Source organism: Desmodus rotundus, chromosome 9 (assembly GCF_022682495.2).
Source record: "Desmodus rotundus isolate HL8 chromosome 9, HLdesRot8A.1, whole genome shotgun sequence".
Classification (NCBI taxonomy): Eukaryota; Metazoa; Chordata; class Mammalia; order Chiroptera; family Phyllostomidae; genus Desmodus; species Desmodus rotundus.
This window is the reverse complement of record NC_071395.1, coordinates 3,279,358-3,295,998: the sequence shown is the minus strand read 5'-3', so window position 1 is coordinate 3,295,998 and position 16,641 is coordinate 3,279,358. Positions and strand designations below refer to the sequence as shown.

The following is a 16,641-nucleotide window of genomic DNA, read 5'->3' as shown; positions in this document are numbered from 1 at the left end:
TGGACACATGGAGTCCAGCTCTTTCCACTAACAGCTCCTCACACATGGGAAATCTCTCCAATAAACTCTTAGATTTTTTTCCCTAACCTTGTTTGTCCACTGAAAAAAGGCAGCGCTAAGTCATTGTTTTTGAGTGAACCAAGGAGGAAAGGCTAAGGACTGGTGAACTACCCAGGCCGCCCCACCTCTCACTAAGCGCTGGCAACTAAAGCAGCGAGTGTGCACTGGGCTGCGGGGCACGCAGCCCAGACACCCAAAGGAAAAGCCCTCTCTGAGTCTCAGAAAGGAGACACACGGGAAACCTGTGGTACGGCCAGTACGCCACTCACTGCTCACACCAAACACACGGATGTGTGCGGTTATCGCACAGACTCTAAGGAAAGACCACAGTCACCTTCCTGATGTAGCTCGGTGTTAGTGATGAGCACATTTCGCAGACACAGTTGATGACATTTGGGCCAATGGTGTGAACACATCACTATTGTTAAGGGTTTTTTTTATAAAAGTAAACTGGTAAAACAACTACTACTTTGAAGCATAACTATTCCAAAGTATATCTCTGGAAGTTGGCTTCTAGAAAAATAATCACATAGAAGGAAATATTAGAATAAGCTTGGATGAACAGTGGACCCATTTTTGCCTTGTGTTAATCTGAAAAACTCATGTCTTATCTGGCACCAGCTAAACCACCTGCCAAACACGGGAGATGGTCACATCCCCCTCTAGAACAGCTCCAAAACCCAGTGGAACAGAGTGATAGTGACCTGCTCCCAGGGCGGTGCAGGGACAAAGGCAAGAGGAGACAAGCACGGCACGTTACCCTCCACAGGTCTGGGGATCTCCTTGGTGACAATCCACTCTCCAGGCTGCAGCAGAGACTGCCCGTAACACATTTCCGACTCCGCGCTTGTGCTCGAGAACGCAGAGCTGCTGGAAGGGGTCAGCTCTTCCAGTTTGAAGAAATCCAGGCCAGTCGCTGTGCCACCAAAGAACCTGCAGCCACCGAGGCAGCCACACCTGTGCCTGCACCTCTTATTCCTCAGGGGGTCCTCAGGCCACAGGAACCACAGCCTGCACAGAACCACAAACAAAGAAACAAACAAACGAAAAACAATAATGTGGCAAAAAGTCCGTAAGAAAAGAATAACATTTTGGCAGATAATCAGTTACAAGTAAGTTTATTATTAATATGTGTAAAATACACAGTAAATGAAAAAGGTTTATTTCTACTGTGGCATATCTTTTTAATCACTTTGCCATTCTGCAAAAACAAACAGTAGTCTTGCCATGTTCGGTGAGATGGAAATAAACAGGAATGATAGTAAGAGAGCTATAGCACACGTTAAGAAGAAAAGAGCTAGGAAGAAACACATGTGAAAATTACTGAGATCCAGTTCAAAAACAACAGGATATGTTCTCAAAAGGACCACAAATTTAAACATGAATCTAAAAAATGGATGAAGCTATCACTATAGTTTCTGGTTAGTAGATAATGCATTGATTACCTGTAGCATCTCAGAGCCTACTTCACATGGCAAATTTAATACACCCAAATGTTACAAATATAGGGCAAGTAAAAACTTACTTCTCAATAGAACCAAAATAATGCACTATGCCCTATTTTAGAGAAAAAATTATAATAACTGTGTAATAAGTACTCTAAATGAAGAAATGAGACAATGTATTAAAATTCTCAGACTCTGTCAGTGACACACACACAAATCTGTCAGCATGAACGCCCCTCCCTTCTTAAAAATGTTACATGACACAAATCTGAGAGCTCTGTCTTTACCCCTTTTTCATGTGCGTTATCTCATTGGATTCTCAGGGCCCTCAGGAAGACGGAATTGGTATTAGCATCTTCATTTTATACTCATTCATTCAGATTTCTTGAGTATCTATTATGGGCCGAGTATTGTGCCAAACCGTCTCACCCCTGTGAGGTGTGCGGTACAGCAGCTAACATGTGGTCAGCCACTGCCCCGGTTGTATCAGGAACAAACACACCTGCTCCCAAAACTCCTGGGAGACAAATGCCCACACGGGCACCCGAAGCTGAAGGTCAACGAGTCACCAGGTAGGGACACAATCACAGGAGATCTTGATTTAAGAGGCTCTTTCTCCATTCCTACCAGCAGAGCTGCTTCTACAGTTACGCAGCCATTTGCATCCTAACTCCACTCACCTCTTAGTCCTGGCATCGTGAGTTTCTAAGAAATGCCTCTGCACCTGGTGTTTAGAGTGGTGGTCAGCCGCCAGCGCGACGTCCACAGTGATGAGTCCTAAGCTGGCCGAGCCAGCCTCCAGCCAGCAGGCCCGCCGCAGTATCGCAGGCTGAAGGCCAGCGCGGGGGTTGGTCAGCTGCTCGATGTACTGTCTCACTTGAAAGTCCTGAATCGCCGCGCTGATTCCCTCCCCAACCGTCTGGTTGTGGAGGTTACAGTCTGCCACTCGAACGGCACCCATCTAAAGGTGAGTGAAGAAAGTGAAACGGAACTCTGGTTTCTGCGTTTTTTGGCAACTTAGAATAAACTACAGGGTAGGTAATTATTTCAAGTTGCATAAAAGAGAAGAAAAAAGGGAAAGGAAAAAGGGGGAAAGAGAAATAGAAAAAAGTAAACGCAACAGAATAAAACCATTCAATTTTTAAACAAGGATAAAAGGGAAAGAATGTAAGTCCAAAGAAAAACAAAAGGAGGAATGAAACTGGAAGGGTAATGACTAATAGAATCACAGAATCTTTAAAAAGCTTGATTTTTAAAAACAAGCTTTTCTCTGAAAAAAATTATCAGCTCACTTCCCTGCCATAAAAGCAGGCTACTGGTCTGTCTCTCCACCACAAACTAATATTATAATAATTCAATGAAATTATTAGCGAAGAAGCAGTGAAATTATGCCTGAGAAAATAATACTGGAGGAAAAGGTGAGTAAAAAGCAGAAGCCACCTCCTGGGATGTCTGCAGCGTTGGGCGGGACAGCGAGTTATGAACCTGTTATATTTCAAGACATAGAGGCCTGGTCTGGTCAAGCGGGAAAAGAACCAGGCTGGCCCAGACACAGACCAACGGGCACCTTTATGTTGGTGGCACAGCCGTGCTCCACGAGGTAGATGTCCGCCCCGTCGGCCGCCACGCGCGTCATGGTGTACTTCAGATCGTCTGAAGCCGGACACGGCCCAGGAGCTCGGCTCAGCTGAAAGGGAAGAGGGTGGGACAGTTAATTCTGTTCAAATCAACAATGTCATCATGGAAGGAATCTGAACTTCCTCTTGATTCAATTTCCAAATCTTCTATATGAACACACAGCAAATCCCAAAGACTTAGTGTAATAATGCAGTAAGATTAAGTGTTGACAGAAAAAATGCAAGGGATAAGATATAATTTTTATATGTCCATGTATTTGTGAATGCATGTTTGAACAATTACCTCATACTTTACATACTTACAACTAAATAACTGGCTATATATTTACAAAAGTAACTATTACAACAAAAAAACTGAACTGTGCACTATAGTGCTTACTTCATGGCTATGCACATTTGCTTTAAAGCTGATACCTCAATCTGTCATGTAACAAAAAAAAATGTTTACAAAACTGCTAACACACTTGTTAACATACCTTGGATTCACAGAACCGACGATCAATTCCATGCTGACATATTACTACTGATTTCGGTCTTTCCAGCTCATATTCCCGACATACCACGTGAAAGACAAATGTCTGTCCCCACTCCAAGAGACAAGCCAGCTACGAATAAGTGGCACAGATTGACAACGCCGTTAGCACAGCAGACAAGCGCTCGGAAGCTAATCAGGAATGTTGACAGCCTGAAAGAACCCAAAGGCCGTCTTACACCTGCCGCTGTGTAACCCATCTACTGTTAGCCGGCATCACGATTTTCCCACCTTGACATCATTATAAACTAGAGTTACTTTTCATTTGTGAATGACAAATACATTGCCAAAATGAAATCTCATTTCAAATGTCAGTGGAAAAATTCAACTTCTAAAGCAAGTACTCTTCTTCAAGGTTACACCTTTCTTCTTATATGAAGAACTAGGAACGCTTGGCATAGAAAAGCACCTAGAATTCTCTACCTCATAGTCAACCAAGCTTTGATGGGAAATTTGAGTATTTAATTATCACATTTAACTATAATTTTAGGAAATTAGGTATTTTGAAGATTGAAGCAATTCTGTTTATGTAAACAGAAGCTTAAGTAACCATATATCAATTCTTCATCTAATCTTTAGTTAAAAAACTCTTCATTCTGTAATTGACTACAGTTATTAATAAACACACTGAGACATGGGGATGTAGGATATTACCCATTTGTAAAAAGTGCATAATCTAACCTCCTGGGAAGCCTGAGTGCCCCATTTCAACCATACGAAGAGAGGCAGACCCATCAGAAGCGCCTGTGATTCATGCACCTCGGGCGACGGCAGTGCCAGCACCAAGACCCCAGGGCCGACGGAAGTACCCCCGTCTCAGCTTAGAGACACAAAAGTCCGGCCGCCCTGGGGCTCACCTTAGCTCACGGGAAACATACCGGTTGTTACATGCTCCCATTTTTACTTGTGAATGTGGAGGCAGGAAATGGTAGGTGATGAGGAGAGGCTAGTTATGAGGCCCAAGAGCACTGAATATTTGTCTTCATTCATTTTTACATAAAATATCTCTTCAAAATTCATTCGTTTTCTGACTATTTCTAGAATCTTCACTTTTGCTATCTCCAACAATTTCTTTTAAATACAGAAGGTGCTTAGATTCTTCAGTCACCTTGCTGCTACCACCTGTCTCTTCGTTGTATGTTTCATACCCATTCTGTGACTCTTTCTTACAACTGCGTAGATACACTTCTGCCACGTTCCAGTCCTTAGAAATGCCAAGACAAGCATGCTTGTCATCATAGAGATACTGCCCAACAGGTGAAGGGTTACAGTAATACGGCTATTCAACTAAATCTCAGGGCTTCGTTTCTAGAAATAACCATCCTTAAGTCCTCCAAGTCTCCTAGAGACAAAGTGGTCCATGTCCACAGTCCTCTGTCTTGAAAAGGACCCAGGGACATGGACAGCAGTGTGGTGATGGCTGATGAGAGGGGCTGTAAGGGGACTCGATGGTAATGGGAAAAAATACAATAAAGATTACATAAAATAAGTAAGTAAAAAGTAGACACAGTGGGACAGGTAGCATGAGGGAGGGAGCCCATCCGAAGGATCGCCACCAGCCCCCCAGACCAGGCCCACTCACTGGGGAGTCCGTTTTCACTCCTGTGAACCGGCACCCACAGCACTCATAGCAGGCACAAATGATGTCATCTTGTTTTGGGGAGACGACAAGACCCGTAAAGAACCTTGCTACTTAATCCTTAATAGCATAGATGCCATTTTCAAATCCTACTTAAAAAATAGACAAAAAACCAAAGTTCTTAGAAAATTATTCTACATATTGGAGAAAGAAGATTGTTCCAACAATGGGGAACCAACTAATGTGAGTTTAATAATACATACATGTGCAATACATATCTCATCCTGAGTTTTTCCCGAAGAAAGTCTCAAATTCCTTAAGCTGTTGTGTGGAGCGATAAACCATCACACCCCTCAGTCTCCCGTGGCTTAGAGAAGCGGCGCTCATCTCTGGCTGTTCTGTCGCCAGGAGAGCTGTGAACACCAGCAGTCGGAACGCCAGTGCTGCAAGTGCAATGGGCAGGCCCAGGGCCCAGCACCTCGTTCCCGGAGCAGGAGTGGGCTTAGCGAAGCAAAAGGAGCAGGGGGCGGGGACAGTACTCTGAGACCCGTACCTGTGGGGCTGTGACCTTGGCCGTGAGGCTCCCGGCCTGCACGTCGATGAGCCACGCGTACTCCAGGGAATCACTCCCCAGAGGCAAGCCTTCTGCAGAGAACATGGCGTGTGCCCGCAGCTGGAGGCCAGATAGATTGACATGACCTTCCCTGAGCGCCTCATCCACGGTGGGCCGCTGTGGAAACAGGGACGCTAAGACGTGAGGCGGACGAGGAAATGGCATTCCAGTTTCTAGTTGCTTTTCTCCCCGAGACAAACAGGAAAAACATGCTTCCTGGGAAGTAAGACTTCGACTGAACCAGCTCCTAACACATCTCTTACCACTGACAAGTCTGAGCGAAGCTTCTGCAGTGACGACTGTGAGAGCCCACCCGCAAAGCAAGGCAGCCCAGTCCTGAACGGAATGTGGGGAATGCGGGTCTCGGAGCTGCCACTGCCTGACCAAGAAAAGGAAGCCCCAGCTCTGACTGACAGGAAATATCAGGCCCAGGTCTTGTGGGAAGGCAGGAACCAAGAGATTAAAATATGAAACAGAAGAAAATAACAGGGAACAATAGACCATTAAGACCATAAAATGAAGAACTAGGGCAGAAAGCCATCTTCCATATAGCTTTTTAAGTATGAAAAGGGTAACTGATTTTACAGAGTAACTAAGTAAATATTTGTAACTAAATGTAACTAAAAGCAAATACTTCGAGCACTGCTAAGACTCGCTCCTTCCAAAAGCTTCAGGAGAAGTGCTGAAAGGGGGCTCTGCACAGAGCACGGCCCTACAGAGTGGACAGGGGTCTGGAGTCAGGGGCTTGCAGTGCCTGCCCGCCAGTCCCCAGGTCAGCCTACTGATGAGTTGGGGTGTCAGACTCCTGTTCCCACTTTTATTTGTACTTGGCTTTGTGTAAATCCATTTATATTTCTAAAGCACACAACCTGCCTGAAAGTACAGACGAGCCCTAAAGTAGTGGTAGAAAGAAGCCGTTTCGCATTGAAAAGCACTAATTATATGGTGATATTCTACCCAGGAATGTATAAATTAATCCCACTTGATGAGTATCATTGGTTCTCTTCCGAAGGAGCCCCACAGAGAACATGAAAGAATTAACAAAGCATCCTGTGGGTGTGTCAGACGGAAAGACTAAGTCACTGGCTATGCAGATATGCATGTTTTGAAGATTTACAGCACTGGTTAATAATAATATTTAGGTGGCGGTTTTCAGTAGAATTCACCAACATCCTCTACATTTTCTCTTCCCTAAATAAATGAAAAAGCTATAAAGTATTTACTTCCATTTCTAAAAACAATAGATATAAAATACAAATGCCTGGGATCACATAAACAGAGAATAACAGAAACAAAAAGAAAACAAAACAGAATCTTGAAAAACTCCCATACACACACACACACACAACTCATCACAGTTAAACGGAAAGTCTGCAGTTTACAGAGCTGAGCGCTCCACGCACAGAAGCTAACACACAGTTCTGTCCCCTTAAAGAGCACCAAGAAAACTTCAAGGCTCTGCCACAGCTCACTGTCACGTTACCTGGTAGTTGTCACTGATGAACACATTCAGGGGTGACAGGACAAGCTGCAGCATCGTCTCCCTAAATCCTTTCTTCATTTCAAAACACAGCCTTTCCAAGAAAGCCGTGGGACACGCAGGACCATCGGCAGTCCCGTGCTGAAGCCAAACAAAGTGCCATAATCAAGACGGAGAGAAGGTGAAGACCAAGGAAGTACAGGAAAATAAAAATTGTATGTATGTAACTAAGAGATATGATTTTAAAAAGAGAAACAGTGCTTACTGACAAACACACGTTACCTGTACCCCAGGCAGGACATGAGGGCCATGTGCACCAGAGGGGACTTCTCTGCTATGACCCGAGGTATGTCACACAGAGCCCATGTGCAGCACAAAGCTCAGGGTCACCCTGACCCCATCAGGCCCCAGTGGCCCAGGGCTCTTGGGGGAATGTGATCCCACTCCAAGTCAGCCCGAGAGGCCCACAGTCAACCTCAGGGTGAACCAGGATTCAAAGCTGGGTCCAAAGCTCCAGGGGCACCATTCAACCTCCAAAGTCGAGCCTGAACCTTGATTTGTAAATAAGTCCCCCGCAAGTCCCCAAGCTGGTCTGGAGTTGGAGACACACGCTAAGAAAATGTAAAGTTCTAGGACACCCACCAGGCTAACTACAATCAAAGCAACTCAGGGCCACGGCAAAACGTTCTGAAGCTACACAGAACAGCAAAGAAGAAACTAGAGTGAAAGGAGCAAAACAGAGTAAAATTGTCAGTGATCGAGGAAGCACATTCTGAAGAACATGACACGCTCGCTTCACGGCAATGAAAGGGTAAATGTAGAGGTCTTCCATGTGGATGTTCCAGCAACTGTGAGCGTGCATGCCACGCACGGTGTCCTGTGCCGGGGGAGTCTCGCGCCTCTGCTATGGGAACACTTACGACAGGAAGGCGCCCGTGGACTTTGTGCAGATTCACCAGCACGGTGATGTCCCATGGACGCAGGGACAGCGGGTGCACTGCCTTGGCTGCACTTCCGTTCTCCTTTCTGTCACCTTCCATTCCAACAGCAGTCCACCCAGAGCTGGAGGATGTCGACAGGGACAGAACGGGACTTGAAATAACCTCCTCAAAATCCATGTACATGTCGTCCTCCCCAAAGTAGTTTTCCTACAGGCATTGGAACAGATGGCTGTCAAGGATGTGTAGCAATAACCTCTCACCCTGGAGCCCAGAATCTGTAAACTAAGCATCTCTCTAACCTATTTCATTAAAAGCATCTGGTCTGTTTCCTTAAAATAAAAAAAAAAAAGTACACATATTTAAGACATATGCTTACTTGACTGCTTAGTAAATCAGTATTCAATAGCAAAAAAGCCCCCAAAGTTACTGAAGTTTGTATAGTAAAGCTTCTTGATAACACCACCCTCAATTATAGCAAAAATTTGCAATCTACGTCCTAGAAGAAATCTGTGAAGATTTGTGAGGTTCAACGGTTGTGGTCTGTACTTCTCAGAGTGGGAAGGAAATAGCGGCCCAGAGTAACGACTGCTCCCATCACTGCAGGTGACAGCGTTCCCTGTTAGCTAGGCTCTCTCTGGCCCGGCCTCCACAGCGGTGAGGCCGCAGAAGATATGCCAATCCTTTTGAAAACCATACCTTTATACACAAAAAGGCATTTAACAGAGGCCCGTAGAGCGTTATCTGAGAGTCTGGGGACAGCTCCATCTCCACGTGCAACCTGTCCGGCGGAAGTTCCGAGGGGTCGACAGGGGGGCGCGAGGATGTGCAGGGAGCAGAAACGACTCTATCCGATGTCCTCTGGGATGGCCTCAGCACAGACAGCATCGTTTCTTCCATCTCCGACACTGGACGGATTCCAGAGCAGAAAGTTTGGTGAAGGGAGCAGAGGACCTCTTGGAAGTTCTTCAAGGATCTACTCACTAAGAAATTCTATTTGGCAAACGTGAAAGCAACTAACCATGCTATAATGCCTATACCTATAATGAAAACAAGCCTGAAAGCCTAATCATTAAGAATGCAAAACGGAATAGACTCCACTGACACACGAGAAGAAACGCGTAAGTCGGACCGCACAGCATCAATGCAAAGTTCCTGAGAGCATCAAGTCCCTGCAACACAAACTCGGGGCACAGTCAGCCTTGGGCTCTGCTTCGATTAAAGTACGCTTGTTTTCCTGTACATGGCTGTTCAAACTGTGCTGTTATCAAGCTCCACACATAAGAACAACTTTGAAAACTGTTCTTTAAAACGTAACCTACTGGAAAAACACAGGGGACCCCAGTTATACTGCACAGAAGCCTCAGAGTAACTATGACGTTACCAAATGCATTTAAGAAACTAACATTTCTCAAGACCAAGTACTTTAAGCATTAATGCACAGGCTGACATACACCGTGTTTGCTATGCCAGCTCTGCCGCTCCTGCCGTGGCAGACCTTGAGAAAATCACGTAACTGCTTGCTCTGGCACATCTCCTCAGTTGTAAGGACTGAACGAGATAACCTAAGTCAGGAAAGAGCCTGCCTTAGTATTTGATACATAGTAAGTGCTCAGTAAAAGTTAGGCATAATTATACCAAAATCCTTAAAGGATTTTAAATGTATACAATTATGTCAAAAGAATAGATGCATTTTTCCTTTCCTGTATCTTTGATGACTGTCAATCATAACATCAGACTTCCAAAGTACAAATGATACAACAAGACTTACATGACTGCTTCAGCTGCTCATCTGCTTTCTGGGGGTAAATCGGGTGCCACGTGTAGTCGATGGTGAGCGTGACACTCGGGACAACCCAGCACTCCACCCAGCCAGCCCTGTGAAAGCCAAGTGCAGAGTCTCTGGTCAGGGGCGGACCCTCCCACCGTGCGCCAGCAACAGGCACAGGTAAGGCAGTCACCGCTGCTCCCCAAAAGACTCCGAACACACAGCACTCGAGTCGCCCCGTCACGCACTCACTTTTCCTGAGTGAGGTTCCGCCACTTCGGCTTAACAGTCTTCTGGCCGCTCTGGCACTCAGCAGGGAGACCAGTGTCATGAGGCATCTTATTTGGGTGGCAATTCTTTACTAGCATAAATAATGAATATTTGCTAGGGTGGCAATCTGGTAGAAACAGATGAAGATCAACATCTTCTCCCTAAAAATTAATTCACAATAACCAACAGTAATAAAATAAGTACATGAACATGTTAGGTTACTATTTACAACCAAACCTCTCTAATAATCTTGAGAATAAATTAAAAAGAAAGAAACCATGTATTACAAAAGGCAGATTTAACACTGAACAGTCAGATAAATAACTGGAATTAAGATTTTACATTGACTAAAACTAAATTCTGATGAGAATGTCAAGAAAAAAGCCAGGGAAATAAACAGCAGTTTCCACAAAAGAGTAAAATGATTATCTTCCATAGGTATGCATGGATATTTTGCATGCAGTTCAGCAAAAAATAAAAATAAAAAATTGTCTCACTAATATAAGCTCAGGTGGAATACGTTCTGTTCTTGTATTGATTTTTACAAAATGATGGTCTCTTTTGGTTCTAGTAAGTCTTGATTCCTCAACTGGCTTTTAGGGATCCTGAAATGGTACATCTAAGGGTCTTCACTGAGCCTCCCCTTTGTCGTTTTGGGTCTTCTAAATTTCCCGTCCTGATGCCTGGGTTCCTAACAGGCTCACAGCACCCCACTGAAAAGAACAGAGCCCTGAGCTCAACTGCCTGGGTTCGAACCCCACCTGGGCCGCTCACCAGCTGTATGACATGTTACTAAGCTCGGCTCCTCAGTTTCCTTCTCCTTAAACACAGATGATACCACCATCTGCCTCCAGGGGTTGCTCTGAGCACTGACGACGACACAGAAGCCCTGGAAAGTGGGTCCGGCACATCCGCAATGACTCCCAGGTGTTAGCTGCTCTTCTATCATTGTTGCTACTTCTCACCATCACAACCTCTGTCAACACTACAATCACTACTGACTGCCATGCCCTACAACTGGGTGTTCCCCAAGATCCTGAATGCGTGAGAGCAGCTTTCAAATAAAAGGAAGAAAAGCATTTTTGGTTATTGCTTGAGTTCATGGCTGCAATGAGGAATGACAGAGACGGAAGTCTGAAGTCTAGTTCATAGACAGTGAACACTAGATTACCCACAGAAGTTAGAAAATAATCAACTTGGGGAACTGTTTCCTTACTGCCCAACTTCTTAGGAGAAGTCAGAAAACTCAGGGGAATGGTAGAACACTACAGATAACCCCCCAAAAGAAGGGCAATGTGTGACCTGGAAGTCAGTGAACAGTGGAGGAAAGCTAATAAGCTACTTCAGGCAGCCAGGTAACCACGGAGGGGAGCAAAGAGGGTTGGGGTGGGAGTGAAGCTAAGCTCTGGGAAGCCCGACTTGCTAACAGCCCTTGTGGACTAAGCGGTGCCTCCAACCATACGCACTCTGAGGGAGAACTTGGTGCTGCACGTCGCGGGGACGAAGTCCGTAAACGGCAGGGAGAACTCAATGTTCAGAGTTTCCCCACAGGCTGCCAGATACACTACAACAGAAGAAAAAGGAAATTCACTTTCCACTTCGATAGAACTTTAAATAACGGTTGCCTTAAATACACACCCAAACAAAATTAAATTTAAGACTGTATGTTTAACCCAATACAAACTCAAATACTTCTCTAAAAGTCCCACACAGTAATGCAAAAAGGATCAACTCCAGTATCTATTACAAACGCAAAACCAATGCCAATCTGTTGGTATTTATCTTAATACACAGAACACTTAACCTAACTTCTAAAAAGTCCTCACCATTTTCCTGTTGCTTAGTGGAGCAGTCAATCCAGTTGTGCTGATTAGCAGCCCAAATCATTTCAAACTGATGAAACATGATCTTAAAGCTCCAGGTGTACGGGACGAATGAAAAAATGTCTGGAGCACTGTCACTGGACCAGTCTTGAATCAAATCTAAAATTATCAGGATGAAAGACAGAAATTAAAATTAACTGACATTCAGAAAACAACATGTAAAGATCCTAACAACAGTCAACAATGACTTTTATTTATAAATGAAAGGAAGTTTTATACTGAAATATTAAGAGACTTTGATTAAGATATACCTAAAGGGTTTAACAGCAAACAGATGTTTACTTACTAATCGCAGTTCCGAATCAGAAAAAGTTTATGCACTTCATGAATTATTTTTTAAAGAAACTATAAAGAGAAAAACATCACCTGATATTCTACTGCCCGAACATCCAACGCCGAAGGCGTTTTCCTGTGTAGATTTCTATGCCATCCTACAGACTCCTCTCAGAAACATAAGTCTGCCTATTTCATCGCACCCTCCCCTGCATATTTCTTTCTACCTCTTCCTCCCCCTCCCTCCCTCCCTCTCTTTTTGGGGGCAGGGTACAACTTGATAGCTGGTTGGAAGATGGCATCTCATTTAATTGAATTTCTTAATTACAGTAGGGCTGACCATTTTTTGAAGTCGTCTGTTCATCAACTATCCACAGAGTGTACACTGTGTGTCAGACTCTGCTCTAGAGCCTGGTGCATAAAACAGACCAGGCCTTCAAAGAACTGAGAGTCACCAGCTTTGTTGATTGCTGATTTGTCCTACTGCTGATTTGCATGGTTTAATTATTGCTTTTTAAACTGTGTGCCTAGTCTTAGTGTGCTTATTCTCTGGTGTCTCAACCGTTTTCGCTGCAGCAGGGAGAAGCTCTTTGAAGGGGACGGTAGCCCTGGCCTGGCACCCCCCCTCGCACACTCGGCCTGCTGCTGGCAGGGAGGCTTCAGTGCTGTCTCCTCCCAGAGGTGCTCCTCAAGCAGCTGTGTCACCAGGTCCCCAGGCTGAGTCTGAAAGCAACACCTACAGAATGGGCAGCCATTACCTGTGATGAATCTCACTGGGCTGTGCTCACTAGAGAATCACCTGTGAAGAAGCTCTTCTGTGCAAAGATGAAGTGGTAGGTGGCTTTGTACACCTCTAGTTCACACTGCCACGTCTGGGGCATGTTCCACACCCGGGGGTAGCTGGCATTGATGTGGAACTGAAAACCAATGTCAGGTCAAAATGTTAGAGCTTCAGATGTGACCCTGGGGACACAGCATCAGAGATGAACTCACACACACTGGGGAGTAAGGAACACTGCTTCCTACTGAGTGGAACAGAGGTCCCTTCGAGATTCTAATTTTGCTGTGGCTAAAGGTCAGTATCCACGATTACATCCAGGTCCTTGAAATACTAAGCCATGATGTGGTCGAAAAACTTGAGGAACAACCAGGCTATAGTTTCAAAGCCGTACTCGAGCTAAATCCACAGAGCAATAGGCAACCCCCCAAACTGTCTGCACGCAGGACTAGTCAGCCAGAGGCTCGGCCTCGGGGCCAGGGCGGGGGTGGGGGCAGGACAATGCACACGACCACGTGCACATCTGCACCCAAGGCCTCCCGGGCTCCCATCCGGCAGCACGGTCGTCACAGGTCTGCACTCCCCCTGCCAAAGCTGGACAATCCCACAAGGGCACAAGCTGCCCAGTCCGGCTGGCAGTACGAACCAGCAAGTGCTCATTCAAACGCTGGCTGTGCCAGTTAAAGACCTATTTACGGTACTCAGTATCTTCCTGGTTAATTCAAACTGTCCTTTTCACTTACATACATCATGTGTAAGCAGCTTGTTTGGGGAAGAAATTAAGGACCTACTGGTATCGTATTTTAGAAAAGAACGCACCTGAGTATCAGCCATATACAGAGTGGCTTTTGTTACTGTTGTTGACCCTAACGGAAGTCAGTCTGCCTGGTCACTGAGTCCCCAACCTAACATTCGGTCACGAGCATTTCCCAAAATTTTCTGTTTGTAACAGGGAGCAATCCAGGGCATCAGGGTTTTCTTCCTTTCACCTCACTCATCAAGTAAAAAGCAGAACGAATTGTTAAGCCCTGAGAAAGAACCCAGTGGGGCCAAATGTTAGACTTACCGCTAACATCTCTGCTTCCAAAAGGGTCCGGTACTGCATGCTGGTAGTGGCGTCGACGTGTAGGAGCTGCCCTTTAATCGCAGGGGTGTAACCTTGTGAGCGAAAGCGTGAAGACCAAGAACCCAAGTGAATACACACATGGGTTAAAAATCTGGACCCCCCCCCACTGCCCAAAGAAGAAGCCCCTGGAGAGCAGTGGCCGTCGCTCTGTAAGCCCACCCCCGTGGTGGGGAGGAGCGGGCTCCCTAACAGGCCGTCCTCGTCCTCGCATGAGCACGCCAGAGGCAGAAAGCTCGTCTCCATGCCCTGTGACCGTGGCCGCGCCTCCGCGTGCGCCAGGCCCTGTCCTCCTCCCCCACTCAGCCTGTGTGTTCTCGTCACTCCCAGGCCTCTTTCTCGGTGGCAATCTCTACAGGACCACTCTTCCTCCGAAACAACAGAGACACCACGCATGCAGCCCTCTCTCAGGACAGCAGCACGTGCAGTGTCTCTCACTCCTTTTCGTGACGGCTGCCCTTCAGAGCACTAACCCTGTGGCCCCCGTCATGGGGCTACTTCCGCATGCATCCTGCTCTGGGCATTCTATTTCCAAACACCTGAATCTCTGAAAAAAGGTTTCACATGCCTGTGAGTTGTTTTTTCACTGTCTCAGACTTAAGGCTATTTTCCCTCAGACAGTCTTCTTAGAAGCACCGACCTCGACCAAGGGCCTGACCGGGCTCCCCTTGGACTCATGGCCAGCGTGCTGCAGCGTGTCCGTGAACCCCCACAGGGGTGCCGAGACCACTCAGCCCTCGGCCGGCCCCTCCCCCGCACACCAGTAAAGGTGTGAGAAGTTTTGTGCAGATCCTGTTTCCTATGTGCGTCATCAGTGTGCAGACAGTAGCAGCACTCCCGCAACTGAGCCGCTCTCAATCCCGTGCGAACCCAGCCACCTGTCCCTGTCACAGGCCTGCAGTTACAGCTGTCCTGACCAAAGATGCTCCTTTCCGACCAGCCACGCCAAGTCCGGCTGTCCCAGAGGGTCTGCTTCAAGACTCAGCGGGATTATTCTTTCAAAGCTAACTAAAGTTTCATTCTTCACTGAAATGGCCCAAAGGTAGAGGGAGGGTACCCCCGCCAACTCAGTTATTTCTTCAGCGGGTTATTGGAGCAGGCAGACCAGCTGCTACCGTTTCATGTGACCTACTGGGCCCAGTCACCCCTCTGCCCGCTCTCTCCTGAGATAAGCAACAAAGTAAGTGATAGGAACAGGCACAGGGCACCAAGAACAGTGTGAAAATCACTCTCCACTTAGCAATCTTAACACTGGTTAGTGATTTTAAATATGGGTAAGGTGCTGTTCCCTGCACACTCAAGCAAGTGAATAGAGAAAGTGTAAGTTCATAGTAATTGCTCTCAATTCCAGATGTACTAAGAGGACAGAAAGAACAAGAAACAATTAAGGTGGCTATGTATGATATTTTGGTCAGCCGGACACAAATATTTAATCATGTTGTTGATTCACTTGTATCAGAGCCCAAATTTCAAATGTATAATGAATTAGATTATTTCAGCTCAGATGAAACTAGCTATAGGGGCATTATTTAATATTTGAAATATGAAACATTCTCGTTAAAGTTATACTGCTCACAATACCCAGTTTACCCCCCGACAAAATCTACGACATAACCTAGAACAAAGCCTTCTAGTCACTCAGTCAATCACCGGCCGGCCCACGCGCCAGCCCTGGGCTCAGCGTCAGGTGGACAGAGTGAAGAGAAAAGCACAGCAGCTGCTCCCCAGGGGCCACAGGGGACACATGGGCCGAGCACACGCGGCTCGCTCTCACAAAAGAGAAATACAGGGCACAGTGAAAGCACAGATTTATAAGGCCTAACTTGATTTTTAAACATCTTCCCCTCTCTCTAGGCACACAAATGATTTCATTATGTAATACCTATTGTTGATAACTACGGGTACATTGAAACATAATCTCTGATACATAATGAAAAGCTGAAAAAGAAAGCCCCGACGATGAACGTTAGTTCAGAAGAGCTTGCAAACCACTGTTTGCATCCTGGTTCCCCACGGCTCATGCGGAACAGAGAGGCACGCGGCAGCTTACCGTGCTCCGCGACGGTCATGGGGATGTTGATCTCTAGGTAGGAGCCGGCGCCCACGTTCACGTGCACAGCGTTGGTCTCCTACCGGAAAGTCAATTCACATAGAGCATTTACTGTCCGTGCGCTAAACCTTCACTTCTGAGTTTTTGTCACAGACGAAACATACTCATCAAGAACATTAAATAGGTATCCCGAGTTCTTAAGACCACAAGTT

General features: G+C 46.0%; 1 protein-coding gene across 13 annotated transcripts in view; it reads right to left on the bottom strand.

Annotated features, from left to right (window-relative positions):
* Nucleotides 1-16,641, bottom strand: part of BLTP1 (bridge-like lipid transfer protein family member 1) — a 123,321-nt gene that overhangs the window by 80,629 nt on the left and 26,051 nt on the right. For all 13 annotated transcript variants that reach the window (XR_008427592.1, XM_053930585.1, XM_053930588.1 and 10 more), the window contains 15 exons: nt 16,430-16,508; nt 14,323-14,414; nt 13,278-13,395; nt 12,149-12,304; nt 11,789-11,886; nt 10,305-10,483; nt 10,056-10,162; nt 8,984-9,192; nt 8,267-8,494; nt 7,350-7,487; nt 5,807-5,983; nt 3,619-3,747; nt 3,073-3,192; nt 2,186-2,466; nt 821-1,071 (listed from right to left, as the gene is read on the bottom strand). Coding sequence is in view for 12 of the 13 variants with exons in the window: in XM_053930585.1 (XP_053786560.1) it covers nt 821-1,071; nt 2,186-2,466; nt 3,073-3,192; nt 3,619-3,747; nt 5,807-5,983; nt 7,350-7,487; nt 8,267-8,494; nt 8,984-9,192; nt 10,056-10,162; nt 10,305-10,483; nt 11,789-11,886; nt 12,149-12,304; nt 13,278-13,395; nt 14,323-14,414; nt 16,430-16,508 (2,362 nt within the window). In the remaining variant the exon portion in view is untranslated. The remainder of the gene's footprint in view (nt 1-820; nt 1,072-2,185; nt 2,467-3,072; nt 3,193-3,618; nt 3,748-5,806; nt 5,984-7,349; nt 7,488-8,266; nt 8,495-8,983; nt 9,193-10,055; nt 10,163-10,304; nt 10,484-11,788; nt 11,887-12,148; nt 12,305-13,277; nt 13,396-14,322; nt 14,415-16,429; nt 16,509-16,641) is intronic.